The sequence below is a fragment of the Hyaena hyaena genome, unplaced genomic scaffold, assembly GCF_003009895.1.
Source record: "Hyaena hyaena isolate Hyena2069 unplaced genomic scaffold, ASM300989v1 scaffold_52, whole genome shotgun sequence".
NCBI lineage: Eukaryota > Metazoa > Chordata > Mammalia > Carnivora > Hyaenidae > Hyaena > Hyaena hyaena.
In genome coordinates this window covers 3,634,675-3,654,044 of record NW_024080684.1, presented here as the reverse complement: position 1 = coordinate 3,654,044, position 19,370 = coordinate 3,634,675, and the positions used below count along the sequence as shown (strand labels likewise).

General features: G+C 39.5%; 1 protein-coding gene across 3 annotated transcripts in view; it reads left to right on the top strand.

Annotated features, from left to right (window-relative positions):
- The window catches only part of PHACTR2 (phosphatase and actin regulator 2), a 130,799-nt gene that overhangs the window by 25,063 nt on the left and 86,366 nt on the right, over nucleotides 1-19,370 (top strand). For all 3 annotated transcript variants that reach the window (XM_039230885.1, XM_039230884.1, XM_039230886.1), the window contains exon 2: nucleotides 6,051-6,218. In XM_039230885.1, the coding sequence (XP_039086816.1) occupies nucleotides 6,051-6,218 (168 nt within the window). The remainder of the gene's footprint in view (nucleotides 1-6,050; nucleotides 6,219-19,370) is intronic.

The window sequence follows — 19,370 nt, the reverse complement described above, 5'->3', positions numbered from 1 at the left end:
AAATACTGAGCTAGATATTTAGTCTCTGTGACTCTCACCTTTCTCATTTCCAAAATGGGACTAATAACCTCTATCTCAGAGCTATTGTGAGAATTAGCATGAGCAAATAGCACAGTGCCTGGCAGGCAGTAAATGCTCAGTAAAAATTAGTGATTATCAGTTAGTGCTTACTAATTGCCACCTTCAGGAGAGAATGAAAGCCAAGGTGGGTCAGTGGCTGGTTCATTGCGGGGTACTTGTTCATCAGACCTTTCACACCAGCATGAGTGATGGGATTTCTGTTCCTGACTCGGGCCATTCGCTCTCCTCCCGTCCCCATGAGTGTAGGGGAAAAAATGGATAAAAACGTGTCCTCAGTTGTCATGAAATAAGTTTCAGTTCTTTAAATTTACTTTGATTCCTAAATAAAATTCTATTACTGAAAACAGTTCAGCTTTAATGATTTAAAAATAAAGAACAAAGAACCTTTTCATTCCCAGAGCTGTCCTTCTGTGTTAGATTCCAATCCCAGCGTGGTGAGAGAGAGAGAGTATTGGGGGTATGTTTGGATCTCCTCTCTGTATGGTCTCACAGTAAGCAAGGGTGAATACTTCCTGACACCATTTTTCAAATCCCATTATCTACCCTTTTGAAAGATTTTGATTATCAGTTACCTTTATTTGGGTCTATTGTGTGCTAAAAAGTGCTGAAATAGTAATTTGATGACCTGTAAATACCTCTTAGTGATAAAATACTAGGAATTGAAAATATTGACAAAAAGAGATTTTAGAGAGAAAGATGGGCAATTCTAAAGCGTATTAACTTCCAAAAACGTCTTTATGTAGAAATGTTTACTGTTAGTAAAAGGCGGTACCCACTAAGGGTTCCCTTCAGCTGATAACTCTCACCCTTAAGAATCTCTTAAATCTTCATCCCCATACACCTTCATGCTAGCTAATGTCATATTTATAAAAAATGAATGCTTTCCTTTAAAATAGTTCTAGGTGCAACTGGGTGGCTCAGTCACTAGGGCATCCATTCTTGATTTTGGCTCAGGTCATGATTTCGTGGTTTATGGGTTTGAGCCCCACATTGGGCTTTGCAATTACAGTGGGAGCCTGTTTGGGATTCTTTCTCTCCTCTCTGCCCCTCCTCCACTTGTGTGTGCATGCTCTCTCTCTCTCTCTCTCTCTCTAAATAGATAAAACTTTAAAATAGTTTTAAATTTGTAGAAAAGTTGCAAAGATAGTACAGAGAGTTCTCACATACCCCCTACTTGATTTCTTCTATTGTTCATCTCACTTATCAGTAGCATAAATTTGTTACAACCAAGGAACAGAGCATTGGTACATTACTATTAGCTGCCTATTTGATACATTTCTGTTTAAATGAAAAATAAAACCTGCCTATATTCTCTGAATTCTCACCAGTTGGTGACGTGGAGAAGTCCTGTTAGTCATAAGCTCCTTTCAGTGGGACGATAGACCTAGCTGTTATTTAAAATGTATGTTTTAGAACAGCTAATGATTGTATTTCACAGTATTAAAATATTTAAAGATCTAAAATATTTTATGTAGTTTAGAATGCTGATCTCAAGTGTGAAAAAGAAACTTCTGATGAAGAACAGGATATTCTTTGTATCATAAAAGTTGATCACAGTTAACCTTCAAAACAGTCAGGAAATTTAGGCTTTCATCTGGGATTTACCTAGCAATTTGTTGTTCTCTGCATGTAAATGCAAAATTCAGTGGAATTGGCAGTGTCCAAGGTGTTTGGAGGAGAGAAGAGGGTTTATATTATGTTCATACTACTCAAAAGCAGATGAAAATCCCCTACACATTCATGATTTAAGAGAAGTACAATGGAGTGTGGCCATCTGTGCCATCATATGGTTCCTAATTGCAAACGTGGTTTGCTCTACTAACCTGACAATTACAAAATTACAGGTGAATGTATTCAGTCAGAAAAAAGATATGCCTATGTGTGCACTGCTGTGGTCATTGGCACTGGCCCAGGCCCTTTCCAGAGTAGAGATAAAGACTGGAACTGTAAATGCATCATAAAGAAAGATAACAGCAATTAATTTCTTATGCAGCTGTGAACTTAACATTAACGCTTTAATTCTTCACTCACTGAGTCTCCCCATCTGTCATCTAGAGAATTATGTAACTTTTGTTTATTTTTGTTTTTAGTAGAAAAAGAAGATTATTCTAAAATGGTTTATATCAAAAGCAGAATTTTTATGGAGTGTCAGGGAACGGGGTATGTGGCTTGGAAGAAAATGGGAAGTAGATGTGTGTCTATAGCCACAGAGGCAAATTTGAGATGTAGACTCTCATTCCTATGTTTGTGATAGTCAGCCCTTATATGTTTCACAACATTTAAATTGTTCAAAATTAAGCCCTTCAGCATAAAATCTCAAAAAAGAAGAAACACTATACACATTGTTCCTCTCTAGACTTACCCCTTCTTTGAGGAAGGTGGTTGGACTAGAGTGGAAGTTAAGTAAATAAGGATTTTACATTTTCACTCTGGCTTAGCTTCCAAATCAGTCTGTCCGATATTTCTCTCTGCTTGTGCTTTGGCCAGTATGAGTAGGGTAACATAGGGTCAGGAAACATATATGGAAGAATCAGTCACTGCAGGATTTGCATTTCTTCTACCTAAAATTAGAATAGATATCACTAGAGGGAAGAATGGAATTTATCTTTTTTTTTTTTTTTTTTTTTTTGGAAAATGCTCATAAGTATTTAGGTGTTGGTGTATGTTGATGATCTCTTTTCATTCAGTTTAAGATTTTTCTAGTTCTGGTATGTCAAGTGATTTAAAAAAAATTTTTTTTTTAAGTTCATTTATTTTGAGAGACAGAGAGAGGGAGAGAGAGAATCTCAGGAGGCTCTGTGCTGACAGCACCAATTCGGGGCTGGAACTCACAAACCACGAGATCATGACCTGAGCTAAAACCAAGAGTCGGACTCTTAACCAACTGATTTTTGATTGACATGTAGACATTTTTTTATTATGGGACTCAAAATCTTATTGAATCCTTTTTTTTTAAACTGGCTTTGTCTGCCATCTTTCCAGCAATGGGAGGAGGGGTGCCACCTCATTACTGCCAGGTAGAGGTCAAAGCCAGCTTTTCCATTCATCCTCATGCCTTATGGTAGAAATGGGGGGCGAGGGATGCTCATCATTACTTTTGAGAATGGTGGTATTTCCAGATCTCTGTGTGGTCTCCACTCATACCATGGTAGATAGAGGTGGTCTTGTTCCCACTGGGCAGTGGTTTGATAGCACCCCAATATTTGCAGGTAGGGAGGAAGAGAGACACTTGTTACTGCTGGGTAGAGATAGAAGTCCAGGCTCCCACACGGTGTCTACTGACACTGTAGAGGATGGTTCGTCGCCATCTGGTAGACATGAAGGTCCTGACTCCATACTTTGTCTTTCTTGACATCTCTCTGACAGATGAGTTGGGGCTTCTTGTTAGAGCTTTGTGAGGGTAGATGTCTAGTCTCCACACTCAGCCTTTGCTGGCATTGATGGTCATAGTTTCTTCTGTGGTATTTAGCTGGAGTAGAGCAGTTCTTGTCTAAAAATTTTCCATCTTTCTAGGCTGTCCCTTTTTCCTCTTTTGACTAGAGAGAGTAGGCTTTTGTTGAGGCTTTTTGGTCTATGCCTGATGTTGTTTCCAGGTTGGTGACTGCTTCAGCTACAAGTCTGGTATATATGAGACAAAAAGAAACCCCAGGGGTCTTACCTCCATGTTGTTTCTTGGGTCCTGAGGTCTCAGGGTGATCTACTTGCTTTTCACTTTACAAAGTCTTAAACGTTTATTTTATAAGAAGCGTCCAAGGTTTTTAAGTTGCATTTAGCAGAAGGAATAGGAAAAAGTGAGTCTACTCTATCTTCTTGTAAGCAGAAGTCCTTGCCATTCAATTTTTCTTTTGTTTTTCCCAATATTTTCTTACAAATGTCTTGAAGATGAAAGAATTACACAGTTAATCACCATGTATCCACCCCAGATTCAACACTTAATGTTTTGCTCTATTTTACTTTATTGTATTTATCTCTCTATTCATTCCATCTATCTGTCCATTAGTTTTTTTTTAGAGTTAATTTTTTTTGAGAGAGAGAGAGAGAGAGAGTGTGTGTGTGTGTGTGTGTGCGCGCGCGCGCGCCTGAGTGGGGGAGGGGCAAAGAGAAAGGGAGAAAGAAAGAATCTCAAACAGACTCGTGCTGTTAGCACAGAGCCAACATGGGGCTCGATTTCACAAACCACGAGATCATGACCTGAGCTGAAATCCAGAGTTGGATGCCTAACTGACTGAGCCACCCAGGCACCCCTATTAATTATTTTTGATGGATATCAGTACACTTTACCTCTAAACATATCAGCATGCATATCATTAATTGGACTTCACTATTTATTTATGGGTTCTTTAGAGGTAAATTTTATATAAAGTAAAATGAACAATATCAAAATTACCATTTGATGAGTTTTGCATGATCTATCCCTTATTGAGATAATTTCAGTCACCCCAGTAAGTTCTCTTCAATTCTTACTTCCATCTCATTCCAAGAAGCAACTGATTCTGTTCTGATTTTCTTCTTTCTTTCTTTTTTTTTTTTGTTATTGTCATAAATTCATTTTGGCTCCTTTAGAACTTCATATAAATGGAACCATACAGTATGTATTCTGTTGTGTTTGGCTTTTTCTCAGCACAATGTTTTTGAGATACATTCATGTATTTGTATGAATATGTCAGTGGGTTTTTATCATTATTACTGCTGAGTGTTATTTCATTGCATGAACAATACCATAATTTATCCATTCTGGGCTGCTTCCAATTTTTTGTCGTTCAAATGTAATGGTTGGAATAACATAAGCCATCATTGTCTTCCTTCTGTTCTGAACATCATGCAAGACAACTTAGGGTTTGGGGCCTTTTTCTAATTAATAAAATGATTAAGACACTAAAGTTCTATCACACATGATAGCCACCTTTCCACACATTTCTTGTTGTTAGTGAAAATTACCAGTTTATATGAAGCTGAAACCCTTTTTTTTTTTAATAGGAGCAAAAGATAATTTTAGTACTGAAATTAGAATTTAGCTTCTTGGCACTCCGTTTAATTTTGTGGAGGAGAAGCTATGGTTTTAACTATACCATAACTGTAATATTCATTACTGAGAATGTCATACTAGCCTTTTGAGGAAATTCAATTTTAGGAATACAGTGAAACCTTGGATTGCAAGTAACTTGTTTTGCAAGTGTTCCGCAAGAGAAGTAAACATTTCTAACAATTTTTTTTAATTAAAAAAAATTTTTTTTTAATGTTTTATTTATTTCTAGGAGAGAGAGAGAGAGAGACAGCGTGAGCAGGGGAGGGTCAGAGAGAGAGGGAGTGACAGACTCTGAAACAGACTCCAGGCTCTGAGCTGGCAGTCAGCACAGAGCCCGACGCAGGGCTCAAACCCACGAACCGCGGGATCATGACCTGAACGAAAGTCGGACGCTTAACTGACTAAGCCACGCAGGCGCCCCCCATTTCTAACAGATTTTAACTTCATAAACAAGCAGTGTCTTGCAATACGAATGTGACACTGAATGTCACAAGATCCCAACTGAGCCAAGCGTTCTTGAAATTCACTTTGATATACAAGTGCTTTGGATGACAAGCATGTTTCTGGAATGGATTAGGCTCACAAACCAAGGTTTTACTACGCAGAATATTCTATTCCTTCACAAAATATTGATGTAGTTGCTGCAGATGGCATCATCTGTGTGTCACAGTCCCTTATTTGTCTGGCCCTAGCCAGTATGTAAGTCTCTCGCTTCTCTTCTTTTTCCCCAAAATGATTATCTGCGGGGGCCGTAATTTCTGACTGACTGAATTACTGATTTAGATCAGGGGAGTTCTACCTGCTGGGAAGCAGGGGAAAATAAACTTTATGTGAGATTCCAATTAAAGCGGCCATGCTTGCTATTACAGTACAGGAAGAAACACATGATGTCGTTTCAAACTTTTATTACAGCTTTTCTCTGACTTTATTTTTCTTTATACAGTTGATGGACTAGACAAAGCTTCCATAGCAAACTCAGATGGTCCAACAGCAGGCTCCCAAACACCTCCCTTCAAGAGGAAGGGGAAACTCTCCACCATCGGTAAAATCTTTAAGCCTTGGAAATGGAGGAAAAAGAAGACCAGTGACAAATTCAGAGAAACCTCAGCAGGTATGGATATTAGAACTTTGTTAAAAGATAAATTGTTAAATCTTTGACAAGATAAAAAGTTGTGTCTTGTAAGGTTTTTTTCCCCATGGGGGGTGGGGGGGAATCCATATTTGAAATGAAAGTAGTTAGGATGAAACAACCTAAGAGTTTTGATTCGCCTCCTTTTCCACTCACTGATTTTCTAATATATTCTGTTTTTAAATATATACTTGTAAATTCATACAGAAAACTAGTGTGGAGGAAGAGAGAGTTGAAATAGAAAATTAGAGGTGGAAATGTTAATGGTCAACATGGTAGCGAAAGTATCCATTTACACACACCTACACTATTATCTATCTGCTTAGTTCTACCAGTACAATCCTGTTTGTTAATTTTAGAAACTTTTAAATGTCTTTTTGGAATGTATTTGTTCTGTGGGCAAAATTTAAATTTTGAAGTCAAAGTGTTGCTGTATTTATTGTTAAATTTAAAATTTTCATCATGCCTTTAGGACATATAAATGGTTTCTTTCCTAAGAGAGTCATATCACTACTGGAGTGAAGATTTATTATAATCATTTTGTGGGTTTGTTATACTTTAAGAATTACATTATTTGGTACCTTTCATGTGGACTCACAGAAGAAATGGGCTTTAATCTCAGGCCAGAGTTAAGTCCAATTTAAACAAGTGTCTGATATCAGTGGGATTATCTTTAAGGTAGAAAGGCATTTATCTCATGATGTAAGTTCAACTCTCTCCCTGCTTGTTGCCTAATACAATCCCTTCATCAGAATTCCTCATTGCCCCGAGGTTAATATTGTCAGTGTATGCAGGGTCACAGAGCGTATCTTACTGGTCTGTGCTGACCGAAGAGTTGGCCTTTAGTTCTAGGGCAATGAAATAAAATAGAAAATACCTCAGGGGCACTTGGCTGGCTCAGTCAGTAGAGTGTGCAACTCTTGATGTCAGGGCTGTGCGCCTGAGTCCCAGATTGGGTGTAGAGATTACTTAAAAATAAAATCTTTAAAAAAAGAAAGACAGAAAGTACCTCAAATAGCACAAGGGTATGGAATAGGGACACCAAAGCTTCCTAACGAAATTGTCTCTAATGCATGTGTAGCTATATAACTTCTTTGAGCACTTAATGTTTAAAAAGAAATAATGATACTATATCTGGGACTCATGTCAAAATAATCCTGGAGGTGATGTGAGTATGGATGAAAGAAGACTGGCCACAAGTTGGTAATTGTTTAAGCTCAGCAATGGGTACATGGGGTTTATTATTCTTACCTCTCTACTTGGCGGTATTGGAAATTTCTATAATGAAAAGATAGAAAAAAAAGAGATTTGGTTTAGGGGGAAATAAGATTAGCTTGGTTATTAAATTTTCTGTAGTTTCTAATTGACTTCTGGGATGAGGAGACAGTGGGAAGTAAACAGTGTGCTGTGCTGAGTGAGGACACCTGGGTTCTGATATTGTCCTTGCCACCTAGGTGCCGTGTGACCTTGAGCAAGTCAGATCAGAGTTAGAGTTGAATTCTAAGGTGCTTTCAGTTCCAGATTCTGTTGTCTCCCTCTAATCCCTGGCTTGGTATCTTGTTCTCCCTTGTTCTTCAGTTGTGAATGGAACCATACTGATCTTCCTAAGTGTCCCGCTCTTGCATTTCCCTATGCACTGAGAGAATATGGCTCTTCAGGTTACCATGGCTACCCAAGATGGGAGTAGGGCTCCAGACAGGAGTAGTAAGAAGATACTGAGAAGGGAGGATGGAAGGAAGTGTCTTCATTTGTCTAGTTTGCCCTTTACTTGAATCTAGGCTACTCACTTCTCTCTCCCTAATGTAGAAAAGACAGCTACAAAGAAATTATCCGTCACTTTTCATTGTCATCTCTTTTTCATTATTTTAACAGTAGAGGGTCTGTAACCCTGAATATTTAAGATAAATCATTTTAAACAGGCATCAAGTGCTATTTTATGTTATCTCATCTTTATTGAGAATAGCCTACCCATCTTTGCCTTCTGTTTTCTTTTCAGAGTCACAAAGGATTTGTTAGCTCCAAGGAGTTATTTGTGGATACTGTATTCCTAGCTCCTAAAGACTACCAAAGTGCATTAAAAACCTGAAAAGGTTATTAGATGTCTCTCTTTTTTTTTTTTTTTTTGCATCAATAAGTAAAATACAAGACATAGAATAAAATATAGACATAGAATAAAAACAAGCCAAATAGATATGTTAACAATTCTTTGTGAATTTATCACCTACACTTTTTGTGTCATTTCTTTTTAAACCCATATTACTAATATTGTTTTACTTGAATTTCATGTTATCAACTGTCCCAATATAAAGTATTTTATTTTCACTTTAAACATGTGCTTATTTTAATGCTGAGCTTTATGAAGTATACCATTAAAGGCTAAAAATACAGGGAGACACAAAATAATATATATGTTTCATTCACATTGAGGAAGGATGTCATGTCTTCAGGAAAACTGATGCATTTGGAAATAACCAAGAGAAAGGTGTTTTCTTCTTTAATAAATTCTCTCAAACAATGAAATCTAATTGTTTGGATATGACCAAGGCCATGCACTGTCTGGTAAACTATAAAGTATACCGTAGGCACATCCCACGATATGTCGGGATCTGAAAGAAGTTACATTTCTTCCAAGGATAATAAATCTTCTTTGTTTTTCCTTCTCCTAAGCTCCTGGTATTATAATTGCATGGATATGAATCTTACTGTGTTTCACTATGTAGTGATTAATACTACTTATACTAGTCTGGGTTTCTGTTGTAGGAATGTTTAGTATGTATAAGATGCAACACTGATTTATCAATGCCACTGTAATAAATGCCATTGTAATCCTATGGTGGTGATAGTTAAGAAGGGTCTTATTCAGTGGAGCATGATACTCTTGATCTTGTGGTTGTGAGTTTGGGCCCCACGTTGGGTGTAGGGATTACTTAAAAATAAAAATCTAAAAAAAAAAAGAAGAGGAAGAAGAAGAAATAGAAGAAGGGTACTATCCTCTGCCTGCTTTGGTGGTCCTTGGCTGTCAACTCTATTTTGGAAGGCCATCTTGTCTGGGCCTGTGCCCTGATTTCATGTTCTCTGGCCTTATTTTAAAGTGGAAAGTTTCCTGTATCTTCAACTCTGTTTAGGCTGGACCGTAGGCTGTTAGGTGCTAGTATAGGTGAATAGTCCTCTTTCCATTTATTTTCCCCCAGTGCTTCTTGTCATCATCTGAGTGAGAGAGCCCTTCTCTGCTCTTTATAGTTACATCCCTTCTGTGTTTTTAGAACTCAAATTGTCATTTACTTCTTTTCCTATATAATCATTTCTTCCTTTTTTTTTTTTTTTCTATCTGTTTTTCTGGGAGTGGAGTGGGGGTAGTGGCTAAGGCTCCTCCCTCTGGATCTTTAATTATGCTTCTTTCTCCCCAAAGCTAAGAATACAAACAAATCCCCTGTCTACACACAGTTGTTTCTCTAACTTCTGCATAGTCTGTTACTATTAAGAGAAATATCTTGGGGCATCTGGGTGGCTCAGTTGGTTGAACCTCCAGCTCTTCATTTCTTTTCAGGTCATGATCCCAGGGTCATGGGATTGAGCCCCACGCTGGGCTCCACACTGTGCAGGGAGCCTGCTTAGAATTCTTTCTCTCTTTCCCTCTGCCCCTCTCTTCTGCTTGCATCCTCCCTCCTCCACCCCCCCCCCCAAAAAAAAGACCAAACGTCTTGAAAATACAGCCTGTGTCATTGCGCCCACGTTCTCTCCTTGGGGTCATTCCTTTCCCTCTGCCACATGCCCGTGTCCAGCAGTCCACTGATGACATTCCAGACCTCCCAACCAGGAAATTTCATGTCACTCTCTCATGGTCATCCATTCCAAACTCTGCAACATAAGCCATCACTGGTTAGTCCTTCTTTGATTTACAAATGACATTATTATATTGCTTGTCTTTGACTTTTCATTCTCTCTTTACCCTTCCTTCCCCTCCTTTTCCTGCTTCTCACATCCCCTAAACCTTTTAGGGAATTTGCTGTGTGTCTTAACTCTTCTCTTTCTTTGAACGTGCTCTTCTCATCTCTTCTCACGTCTTTCAAACTAAGTCTCCAACCAAGACCTAGCCACATCTACCCAAGCACTTGATGGGTAGCAATGCCTGAGGAGTGCGTGTTACCCCAGGTCAATTCCTAAGTTCTACATATATCTGCACTGAAAATGTGAGGTATGCCATGCACTGTTCTGGAGATGGGTATTCTTGGTGAGTGAGTAAGCAAGGTACCTGCTCTCCTGGAGCTTTCATTCTAAAGTGGTAAACTACTCATCGATGCTATGAATGAGCACAGAGTGAGGGAAGAGGGAATGGAAAAGTACTATGTACAAAATACATTCCAAAGCAAAACAGATCCCTTGGCAATCCCAGCTATCCATGCTGTTGCAGACATGGCTTTCTTTGTTATCCTTACTTTGAACCATGGAGTCCTCTGATTTTTCCTTGCCTCTTACCATCTTCTACATTCCATTAGTTCCAAAACCTTTCATGTGTTTTCTTCTAGTGCAAGGTCTCTACCATTAGCCTTTCCTCTCAGTCCCCATTGTTTGGTCCTCATCACTGTATTATTGCAGGTAGCCTCTTTGCTGTATTTAGATATTGGCTGTACTAGCTATAGAAACCTACCGAATGTGAGAGAAGGTAGGGAGAGGTGAGGTTCTGGCAGTAAACCTCCCCACAGGGGAACCTGACCCAGCTGGTGAGGCTGATGGAGAAAGTTCAGGATGCCAGGGGCTGTCAGGAACCCCAGAGTAACCACAATGACAACTTCCCAAGTGTCAGACCAGGCAAATAGAACAGTGGGTATTTCATAGCAAAATGTCCTGGGTTCCGCCCAATAAAGTAGAGTAACAGAGCATCCAGGAGAAGGAGAGTGGGAAATCCAGGCGAGTCTTAGTAACCAGCACGTTTTTTACGTAGGTGGGAGTATTCACAGGCAGATGGTACCTGGTATGGGAATCAGGAAAACTCAAACAGAACTCCCATCCTTTTCTTTTTTTTTTTTTTCTTTTTTTCCAGAGAATAGAGTCAGTAAGTAGGACAGGAAGTTACCAAGGGATTCAGGACGTAAACTCACTGTATAGAGTAGAAGGCAGTATATGGGTTTTGGGGAGTGGTCCCCACAGACTCCAGACCTTAGGTGCAGGGGCTCCTGTGCGAGGTGGCCAGAAAGAGCAAGGCTCACTGTGGATTTGGGGAAATAGGCAGGCAGACTGTGCATCCTGGCCCTCTCTCCTCTAGCTCATTTTGGATTCCACCGTGAAGAATTTTCCCCGGATGGAACTTTGGTCCTGTCGTTTCTTGCTCAAAAGTGCGACTGACCGACCCCATATTGTTTCCTAAGTGAATTCCAGACTCTTCAGCTCTCCTCAGTGTAACCCAGACTGACCTTTCCCCTTATTTTTCTCAAATTGTCACTTATATTGGCTCTTGGTCACACAGGGTCACTTGCTGAACATGCCCCTAAGCCTTCTTGTCTCCCTTTCTTCTTTCCGAGCACCCTCCTCACACAGCTACACCTGGGAGAAATACTATATCATGCAAGGGGCGTGACATGTCTCTTCTAATTCTTAAAAGTACTGTTTTTGTTCTTTTGTAACGTTTATTTATTTTTGAGAGAGAGAGAGCTCAAGTACGGCAGGGGCAGAGAGAAGGGGACAGAGGACCCAAAGCGGGCTCTGTGCTGACAGCAGGGAGCCTGGTGTGGGGCTCAAACCTGCGAATGATGAGATCATGACCTGAGCTGAATCAGACCCTCCGCCGACTGAGCCACCCCAGGTGTTCCTCTTAAAGATATTCTTAACCTCGATTCTGTATCAAGTGAATAGGAGCCTTCCCTCCGTTTCTTGTGATTCTGTAAAATATGTATATTTTGACTTTTCTAGTTTAAGCATCCGCTCCTAATTGGCTATGTAAATTATTTCAGGGTAGGGCCGCCTTTGTGGCTCAGTTGGTTAGGTGACCGACTTCAGCTCAGGTCGTGATAAAACGGTTCGTGAGTTCGAGCCCTACATGGGGCTCTGTGCTCACAGCTCAGAGCCTGGAGCCTGCTTCGGAATCTGTGTGTCCCTCTCTCTCTGCCCCTCCCCCCTTACACTCTATCTGTGTCCCTTTCAAAAATGAATATTAAAAACTTTTTTTTTTTTTTAATATTTAAGGGCAGAGACTTGCTCACTCATTTTTTGTCTCACTTTAGGTGCTTTATGTAATAATTTATACCTGGTATGTGCCTTGAATTGCTTATTGATTGAATATCCACTGTAAAAATACAGCACTGGATTCTTAGGACTTTGTAAAAGAAATTGAAGATTGAAAAATCATAATGGAAAAGAGAAAGATAGTAAAGAAAATATTGACCGAAAACGTGTACTCACAATTACAACCATGTACAACTATAAAGAAGTCAATAAAATAATTAGGGAAAATTTCTCTTTCTGTCTTTTGCCCTTATTTTAAAAGTAAGTTATACTCCTAAAGAAATTTATCTTCATTATAGTCGTGGCTTTTATAGTTGTGTTGTTAGTAATGCAGAAGGAATGCCTATCTAGATTTTTAGATAACATTGTTGCAAGTTATCAGCATTCTCAGAATGGAGAGTGATTTGTAGAGAGGCATCTGGTCAAAGGCTTTAATTTACTGATACTCTGCATTCCCTAGTAATAATGATATCATGTGCCAGGTCTTGTTCTGCTCCAAGAACTTTCTTCACATTAACTCATTTAATCACCTAAGTTTATGAAGTGTTAGTGCTACTGTTGTCCCAGTTTTATTGATGAGGTCACTAAAGCCAGAAAATTCAGGTGACTTGCCTTAGGAGGCACACCTAGATGGAGACCAAGGAGGTGTCTGAACCCAGGCAACATGGTGCCACAGCCAATACTTTTGACCATTACTATGTTGTGTCTCTAGAAGATAACGTCCTACCCAGATCAGTAAGGACTGAGCACTGAAAGGTGATCCTACTTTGTGGGTTTGCTTCATATACCAGAGTTTTACTATGAGAAGGATTTGGTCTTAAGAATAATTTAGGTTATACTTACCTGCCTAATTTCAGCAGCATATGCGTAGAAAAATGGTTGGCAAAGGTCAAATTTGATGATGGGTCCTATTAAAGGTAATGTTCTCTGTAGCCATAGCAGCATAATATTGCTGCATGGGATTATTCTATCTAGAAAGTAGGGCAAAGTTAGAAGATTTGCTTAGGGTGATACTTGTTAAGAACTGGTCTGATTGCATTAATAAATGACAGCATTTTGATTTTCTCTATCTTGTTCTACTAAAATGATGGAAGTACTTTTGTGTATCATTTACTTTAGCACCATATTGGAGGAAGGGAAGAGAATCTCCCTACAGTTAGTAGAAGAAGGAAGTGATAAAACCAGCCAAAGACCACACAGCCCAACCAGTTCTGCAGAGGGCTCCCCTCATTTGTGTTCTCAACAGATATTTGTTCAGCATCCACAGCTACTATATGCGTCAGGCACTGTTATAGACAGTGATGCAGCAAGGAACAAAGACAGTACTGCCTTCCCTTATGGGGCTTATCTTCTAGTAGGGGTAAGAGGCAGAAAGTAAACCCCCAGAGTTAGACAGTATATTAAAAAATGAGAAGGAAGGGGCGCCTGGGTGGCTTAGTCGGTTAAGCGTCCGACTTTCGCTTAGGTCATGATCTCGCGGTTTGTGGGTTCGAGCCCCGCGTTGGGCTCTGTGCTGACTGCCAGCTCGGAGCCTGGAGCCTGTTTCAGTCTGTGACTCCCTCTCTCTCTGACCGTCCCCTGCTCACGCTGTCTCTCTCTCCTAGAAATAAATAAAACATTAAAAAAAATTTTTTTTTAAATGAGAAGGAAAAATACAAAGCAAGGAATAGGAAATATGGGAAGTAAGTTACAGTTTAAGATGCGATAGAAAACTTTACTAGTAAAGTGACACTTGAACAAAGACACAAAGGAGGGGAGGAAAAGCACTCAGGGAAATCCTACTAAGTAATCACAGGAGTGAGAGCATGTATTTCCTTCTATCTAACAATGCTATCAGTATACCGAATGTAGTCCGTTATAAACTTTAATAAACTTTAACGAGTCATTTAACAATTAAAATACCTCACATTCATGAACTTCATGGTTGTTAATCTTGATAGCTATTGCTGACACCATGTCTCCTGACAAACCATGTAATTTCACTCTATACAATTCTAGAAGAGAGGCTGGAATCCAGGAAAGGAATTTAACTCTGTAATATAAACATTTTGTTACAGCTTCCTTTCTATTTTTTTAATTTATTTTTTATTTTTAGAGTTTGAGAGAGAGAGAGAGAGAGGCCACAAGTAGAGGAGAGGGGCAGACAGAGAGAGAGAGAGAGAGAAAATCTTAAGCAGGTCCCACCCTCAACACAGAGCCCACTGTGGGGCTCGATCCCACAATCCTGGGATCATGACCTGAGCTGAAATCAAGAGTAGGATGCTCAACCGACTGAGCCATCCAGGCGCCCCTACAGCTTTCTTTCTTAAGTTAGAATTTAGGAGCCAGATTTTGACAGAGCATCAGATATCCAGCTTTATGGAGTACAAGTTTAGAATCCCTCATATGTTGGTGGGTTTTTTTGTGGATCTGGATATCAACTTCTGCAGAGACTGCCTTTATAAATTCAAAGAATTAATGTATGATCGCCTCTGTGGATAAGTGGTCCTTCGTTTACATGCTAGTGGTGTCTGCGATACTGCTTTGCTAAATTACATGGGTGACAAGTACGTTTCCAAATCAATTTACAAAATTCAGTTTGATCTACAATACACCTGAAGCTAGGCACTATTAGGATCTGTTCACACACAGCTGAACACTACTTATTAAAACTACAGGAAAATATCTTCTGTATTGTACATTGAAAATAAGAATTTTAGGGCTATCGAGTGCCATACCAGTCCTCTGGATCTATCTCCAAGGCAGGAGTAGATGCCTGTTTCCAGCAAACCTGACAAGATGTAGTGGCTCTGCTTCTGAGCCCCTAATTCCTCACTCTAATTATTGTGGAACTTTTCTTTTACATCGACCTGAAACAAATTCTGTCCAATTTTTCCAGCTATCCCCTGGCTCTAGTATATATATTTATACAGATCTCCTGATCACAGTGTTACATAATGGTCCCTCCATCTTTTCTTAAGATTCTTTCATCCCCTTGATGTATTCTCAATACAGAGTTTCTCACCATGGGGCCATACTAAATTGCCGAGGTTATTCAGTACATTTTTATTGAGTACCAAGCCCAAGGGAGCCTGTTTGAGGACACTGAGGAACAATCCTGACAAGGTCTGTCCTTCCTCAGAGCCCACAGTATAGCTAGACCTCATGTTTCCTTTCTCAGCTCTTTTAATGCCAAGATGACATGGGGACTTCCCCCAAATTCTTACGATTGTACTTCGCCAACCACATTTTTTACATTTAGAATTGCATCCAGAATAGGAATTCAGCTTGTTATTAAAATGAGAAGAGTTTATCAGTAGGAATTAAATATCTTCCACTCACTTCATTTTCTATATATAGACAAACAGCCGAATCCTTCAGGCTGGATGATCCATTTTTACCCCCTTTTATTTTTATTTTTATTTTTTTTAAAATTTTTTATGTTTTATTTATTTCTGAGAGAGAGAGACAGCATGAGCGGGGGAGGGTCAGAGAGAGAGGGAGACACAGAATCTGAAGCAGGCCCCAGGCTCTGAGCTAGCTGTCAGCACAGAGCCTGATGCAGGGCTCAAACCCATGAACGGTGAGATCATGACCTGAGCCGAAGTCGGACGCTTAACTGACTGAGCCACCCAGGCGCCCCCATATTTACCCCCTTTTGACAACGGCCATGTGTCCTTTCTGTGTATGTTACTGCATGTTCTCCAACATGTGTCTTGCGCCGTTCTATGTGTCTTCTTGACAGCGGAGAGAGCTCCCTCCTATGTTAGACCTCCCCTTTGGGTCAGATTTATCTCCAATTACCACAAATCTTGTCCTACCACATCTCAGAGAGTTATTTTCCTGTGTTGATACCTGACGTGGGATTCGAACTCACGAACCGCGAGATCGTGACCTGAGCTGAAGAAGTCAGACGCTTAACCACCTGAGCCACCCAGGCGCCCCCAGACATAGCCTCAAGGTTACCTGTAGTCATTTTTTGGCGGCCCCTTTGGAATCATTTCCTATAAACTTGCCCCAGCGAACTGGGGCCCCAGGAATGAAGCTTTCCACCAAGCACTGGTTTGTGCTTGCTGTGTCAAACCTTAGGCCTTTCAGAAAACACAAATAGGGTTTTGATTTTCTAAAACTTTTCTCTGCCTTGTGTCTTTTTGACTACGGCCATGGGCCAATGTGCCTATAGCCCCTGGAAGAATATAGCTGTCTTTCCTGACAAGTCTGACGCTGGACTGCTGAGATTTTTCTCAGAAGTAGTTGTGATTGGCTACAGTTGGAAACAAATATACAAAGGAACTACTGACTAGTTCATTATTACTGCCTTTGTGGTCATGATTTTCTTAAAAGAGGTCGTCTCTAGTCACACCCTGCCCCCCTCTGTCACCTCCCCAACTCCTAACTTCCAGCAACCACGGTGCTGTTCTTCACTATCGTTCTGTTGTTTCACAAATGTCATAAAAATTGAAATCATTCACGTGAAAAGTTTTGAGCCTGGCTTCCTTCACTCAGCATTTCACCTTTGACATTCATCTGGTTTGCAGCATGTATGAGTCGTTCCTTATGATTTTGGGATAGTGTTCTCTGCTCTGGATATACCCCGCTTCCAGTTTGGGGTGATTATGAATGGAGCTGCTATAAACATTCACGTAAAGGTTTTTTGGTGGGTGAACGAAAGTTTTCATTTTGCTAGGAAAAAGAGGTAGGAGTGAGATTTAAGCCATTCATTAAGTGTGTGTTTGATTTGGTAGATGCCTGCCACAGACTGTTTTCTGGAGTTTTGCATTTCTACCAGCAATGTAGGAAAGTTCCATTGCCCTCTGTCCTTAGCACTTGGTATTGTCATTATTATTTTTTATTGTGGTAAAAAGACCTATCCTAAAATGTACCATCTAAACTATTTTTAGACGAACATTTCAGAAATGTAAAGTATTTTTACAGTGTTATTAAATACATCTTTAGAACATTTTCATCTTACAGAAGTGAGACTCTATACCTATTGAACAACTCCCCATACCTCCTGGTAATTCCCATTCTACTGTCTACAGGTATGAATTTGACTACTTTAGTATATTTCACGTAAATGGAATCATATAGTAGGTATCCTATTATGACTGGTTTATTTCATGCCGCGTAAAATGTCCGCAAGGTTCATTCATGTTGAGTGCGCATCAGCATTTCCTTTCTTTTTATGACTGCATCATATTTTATTGTATGTGTCTACCACATGTTGTTCATCCATTCATCTGTCAGGCGACATTTGGGCTCCTTCCACCTCTCGGTTGTTGTAAAAGGTGCCCCAGTGACCATGGATATCCTGTCATTATTTTTTATATTAGACATTCTAGTAGGTATAGTAGTATGTTGTCATAGGTTTACTTTGTATTTCCCTAACGGCTACTAATGTTTAATGTTTTTCATGTGCATATCTGCCATCTGGATATTGTCTCTGGTAAAGGTTCTGTTCAGGTCTTTTGCCCATTTTGTGATTGGGTTGTTTTCTTACTGTGGAATTTTGAGAGTTCTTTATATTTTTTCTGTAGAAGTTCTTTGTTGAATATGTGCTTTGCAAATACTTTTTTCCCACTGCAGCTTGTCTTGTTAGTCTTTTAATCTCTTTTCCAGAGCAACAGTTCATAATTTTGATGAAGTTTGGTTTATCAGTTACTCTTCATAGGTCATGTTTTTTGTGTTGTGTTTCATTTCTTTGCCTAACCTCAGATCACAAAGATTTTCTTCTGATTTTTCTTCTTAAAGTTTTATAGTTTGACATTTTTCATTTAGATCTGTGGTCAAGTTTGGGGTTAATTTTTATGTAAGATAAAAGGTTTAGGTCAAGGTTTGCTTTTTGCGTATAAATGCCCAGTTATTTTAATACCATTTGTTGAAAAGATTATCCTCTCCTTCATTCAGTCACCTTTGTATCACTTAAAAAATCAGTAAGCATATTTTTCTTCCATATACTCCCCTTTGATAAATATCTGTTAAAGTCTTCTGGTCAGGTTTTTTTTGGGGGGACGGGGGACAGAAAGAGAGCAAGCAAGCAGGAGGGGCAGAGAGAGGGGGCAAGAGAGAGAATCCCAAGAGAGAATCTGTTTCTACGTTGTCAGCACAGAGCCCAATGCCAGGCTTGAACTCACAAACCATGAGATCATGACCTGAACCAAAATCAAGTCAGCTCTTTAACTGACTGATCGACCCAGGTGCCCCTGGCCAATTTTTATTGAGCTATTTCTCTTCTTAATACTGAATTTTGAGAGTATTTTATGTAGTCTAGATATTATGCCTTTATTACATATGTTATTAAAGATAGTTTCTGTCACACTGTAGCTTGTTTTTTTAAAATAAAGTTTATTTTGAGAGAGAGAAGAGAGAGCATGAGCAGAGGTGAGGGGCAAAGGGGCAGAGGGAGAAAGAGAATCCTAAGCAGACTCCATGCTGTCAGTGCAGAGCCCAGCGCAGGGTTCATTCTCACAAACCATGAGATTATGACCTGAGCCGAAATCAAGAGTCAGATGCTTAACTGACTGAGCCCCCCCGGCGCCCCAGTGTCTTTTCATTCTTTAACAATGACTGTTACTCGGCAAAGGTCTTAATTTTGATGAAATGCAATTTATTACTCCTTTCTCTTAGGATCATATTTTTGGTGTCATTTGTAAGAACTTTCAAGAGCATTTGTTGAAAAGACTATCCTTCCTCATAGAATTTCTCCTAGAATTTCCTTTGCCAAAAATTAATTGGCCAAATGGTCTTTATCAAAAATTAAGACTCACATTTGTGTGGGTCTATTTCTGGACTCACTATTCTGTTCTCTTAATCTGTCTGTTCCTTTACCATTATCATGTTGTCTTGATTGTTGTAACTTGATAAGTCTGAAAGTTAGATATAATATTTCCCACTTTATTTTTCATTTTCAAAATTGTTTTAACTTGTTTCTTTGCC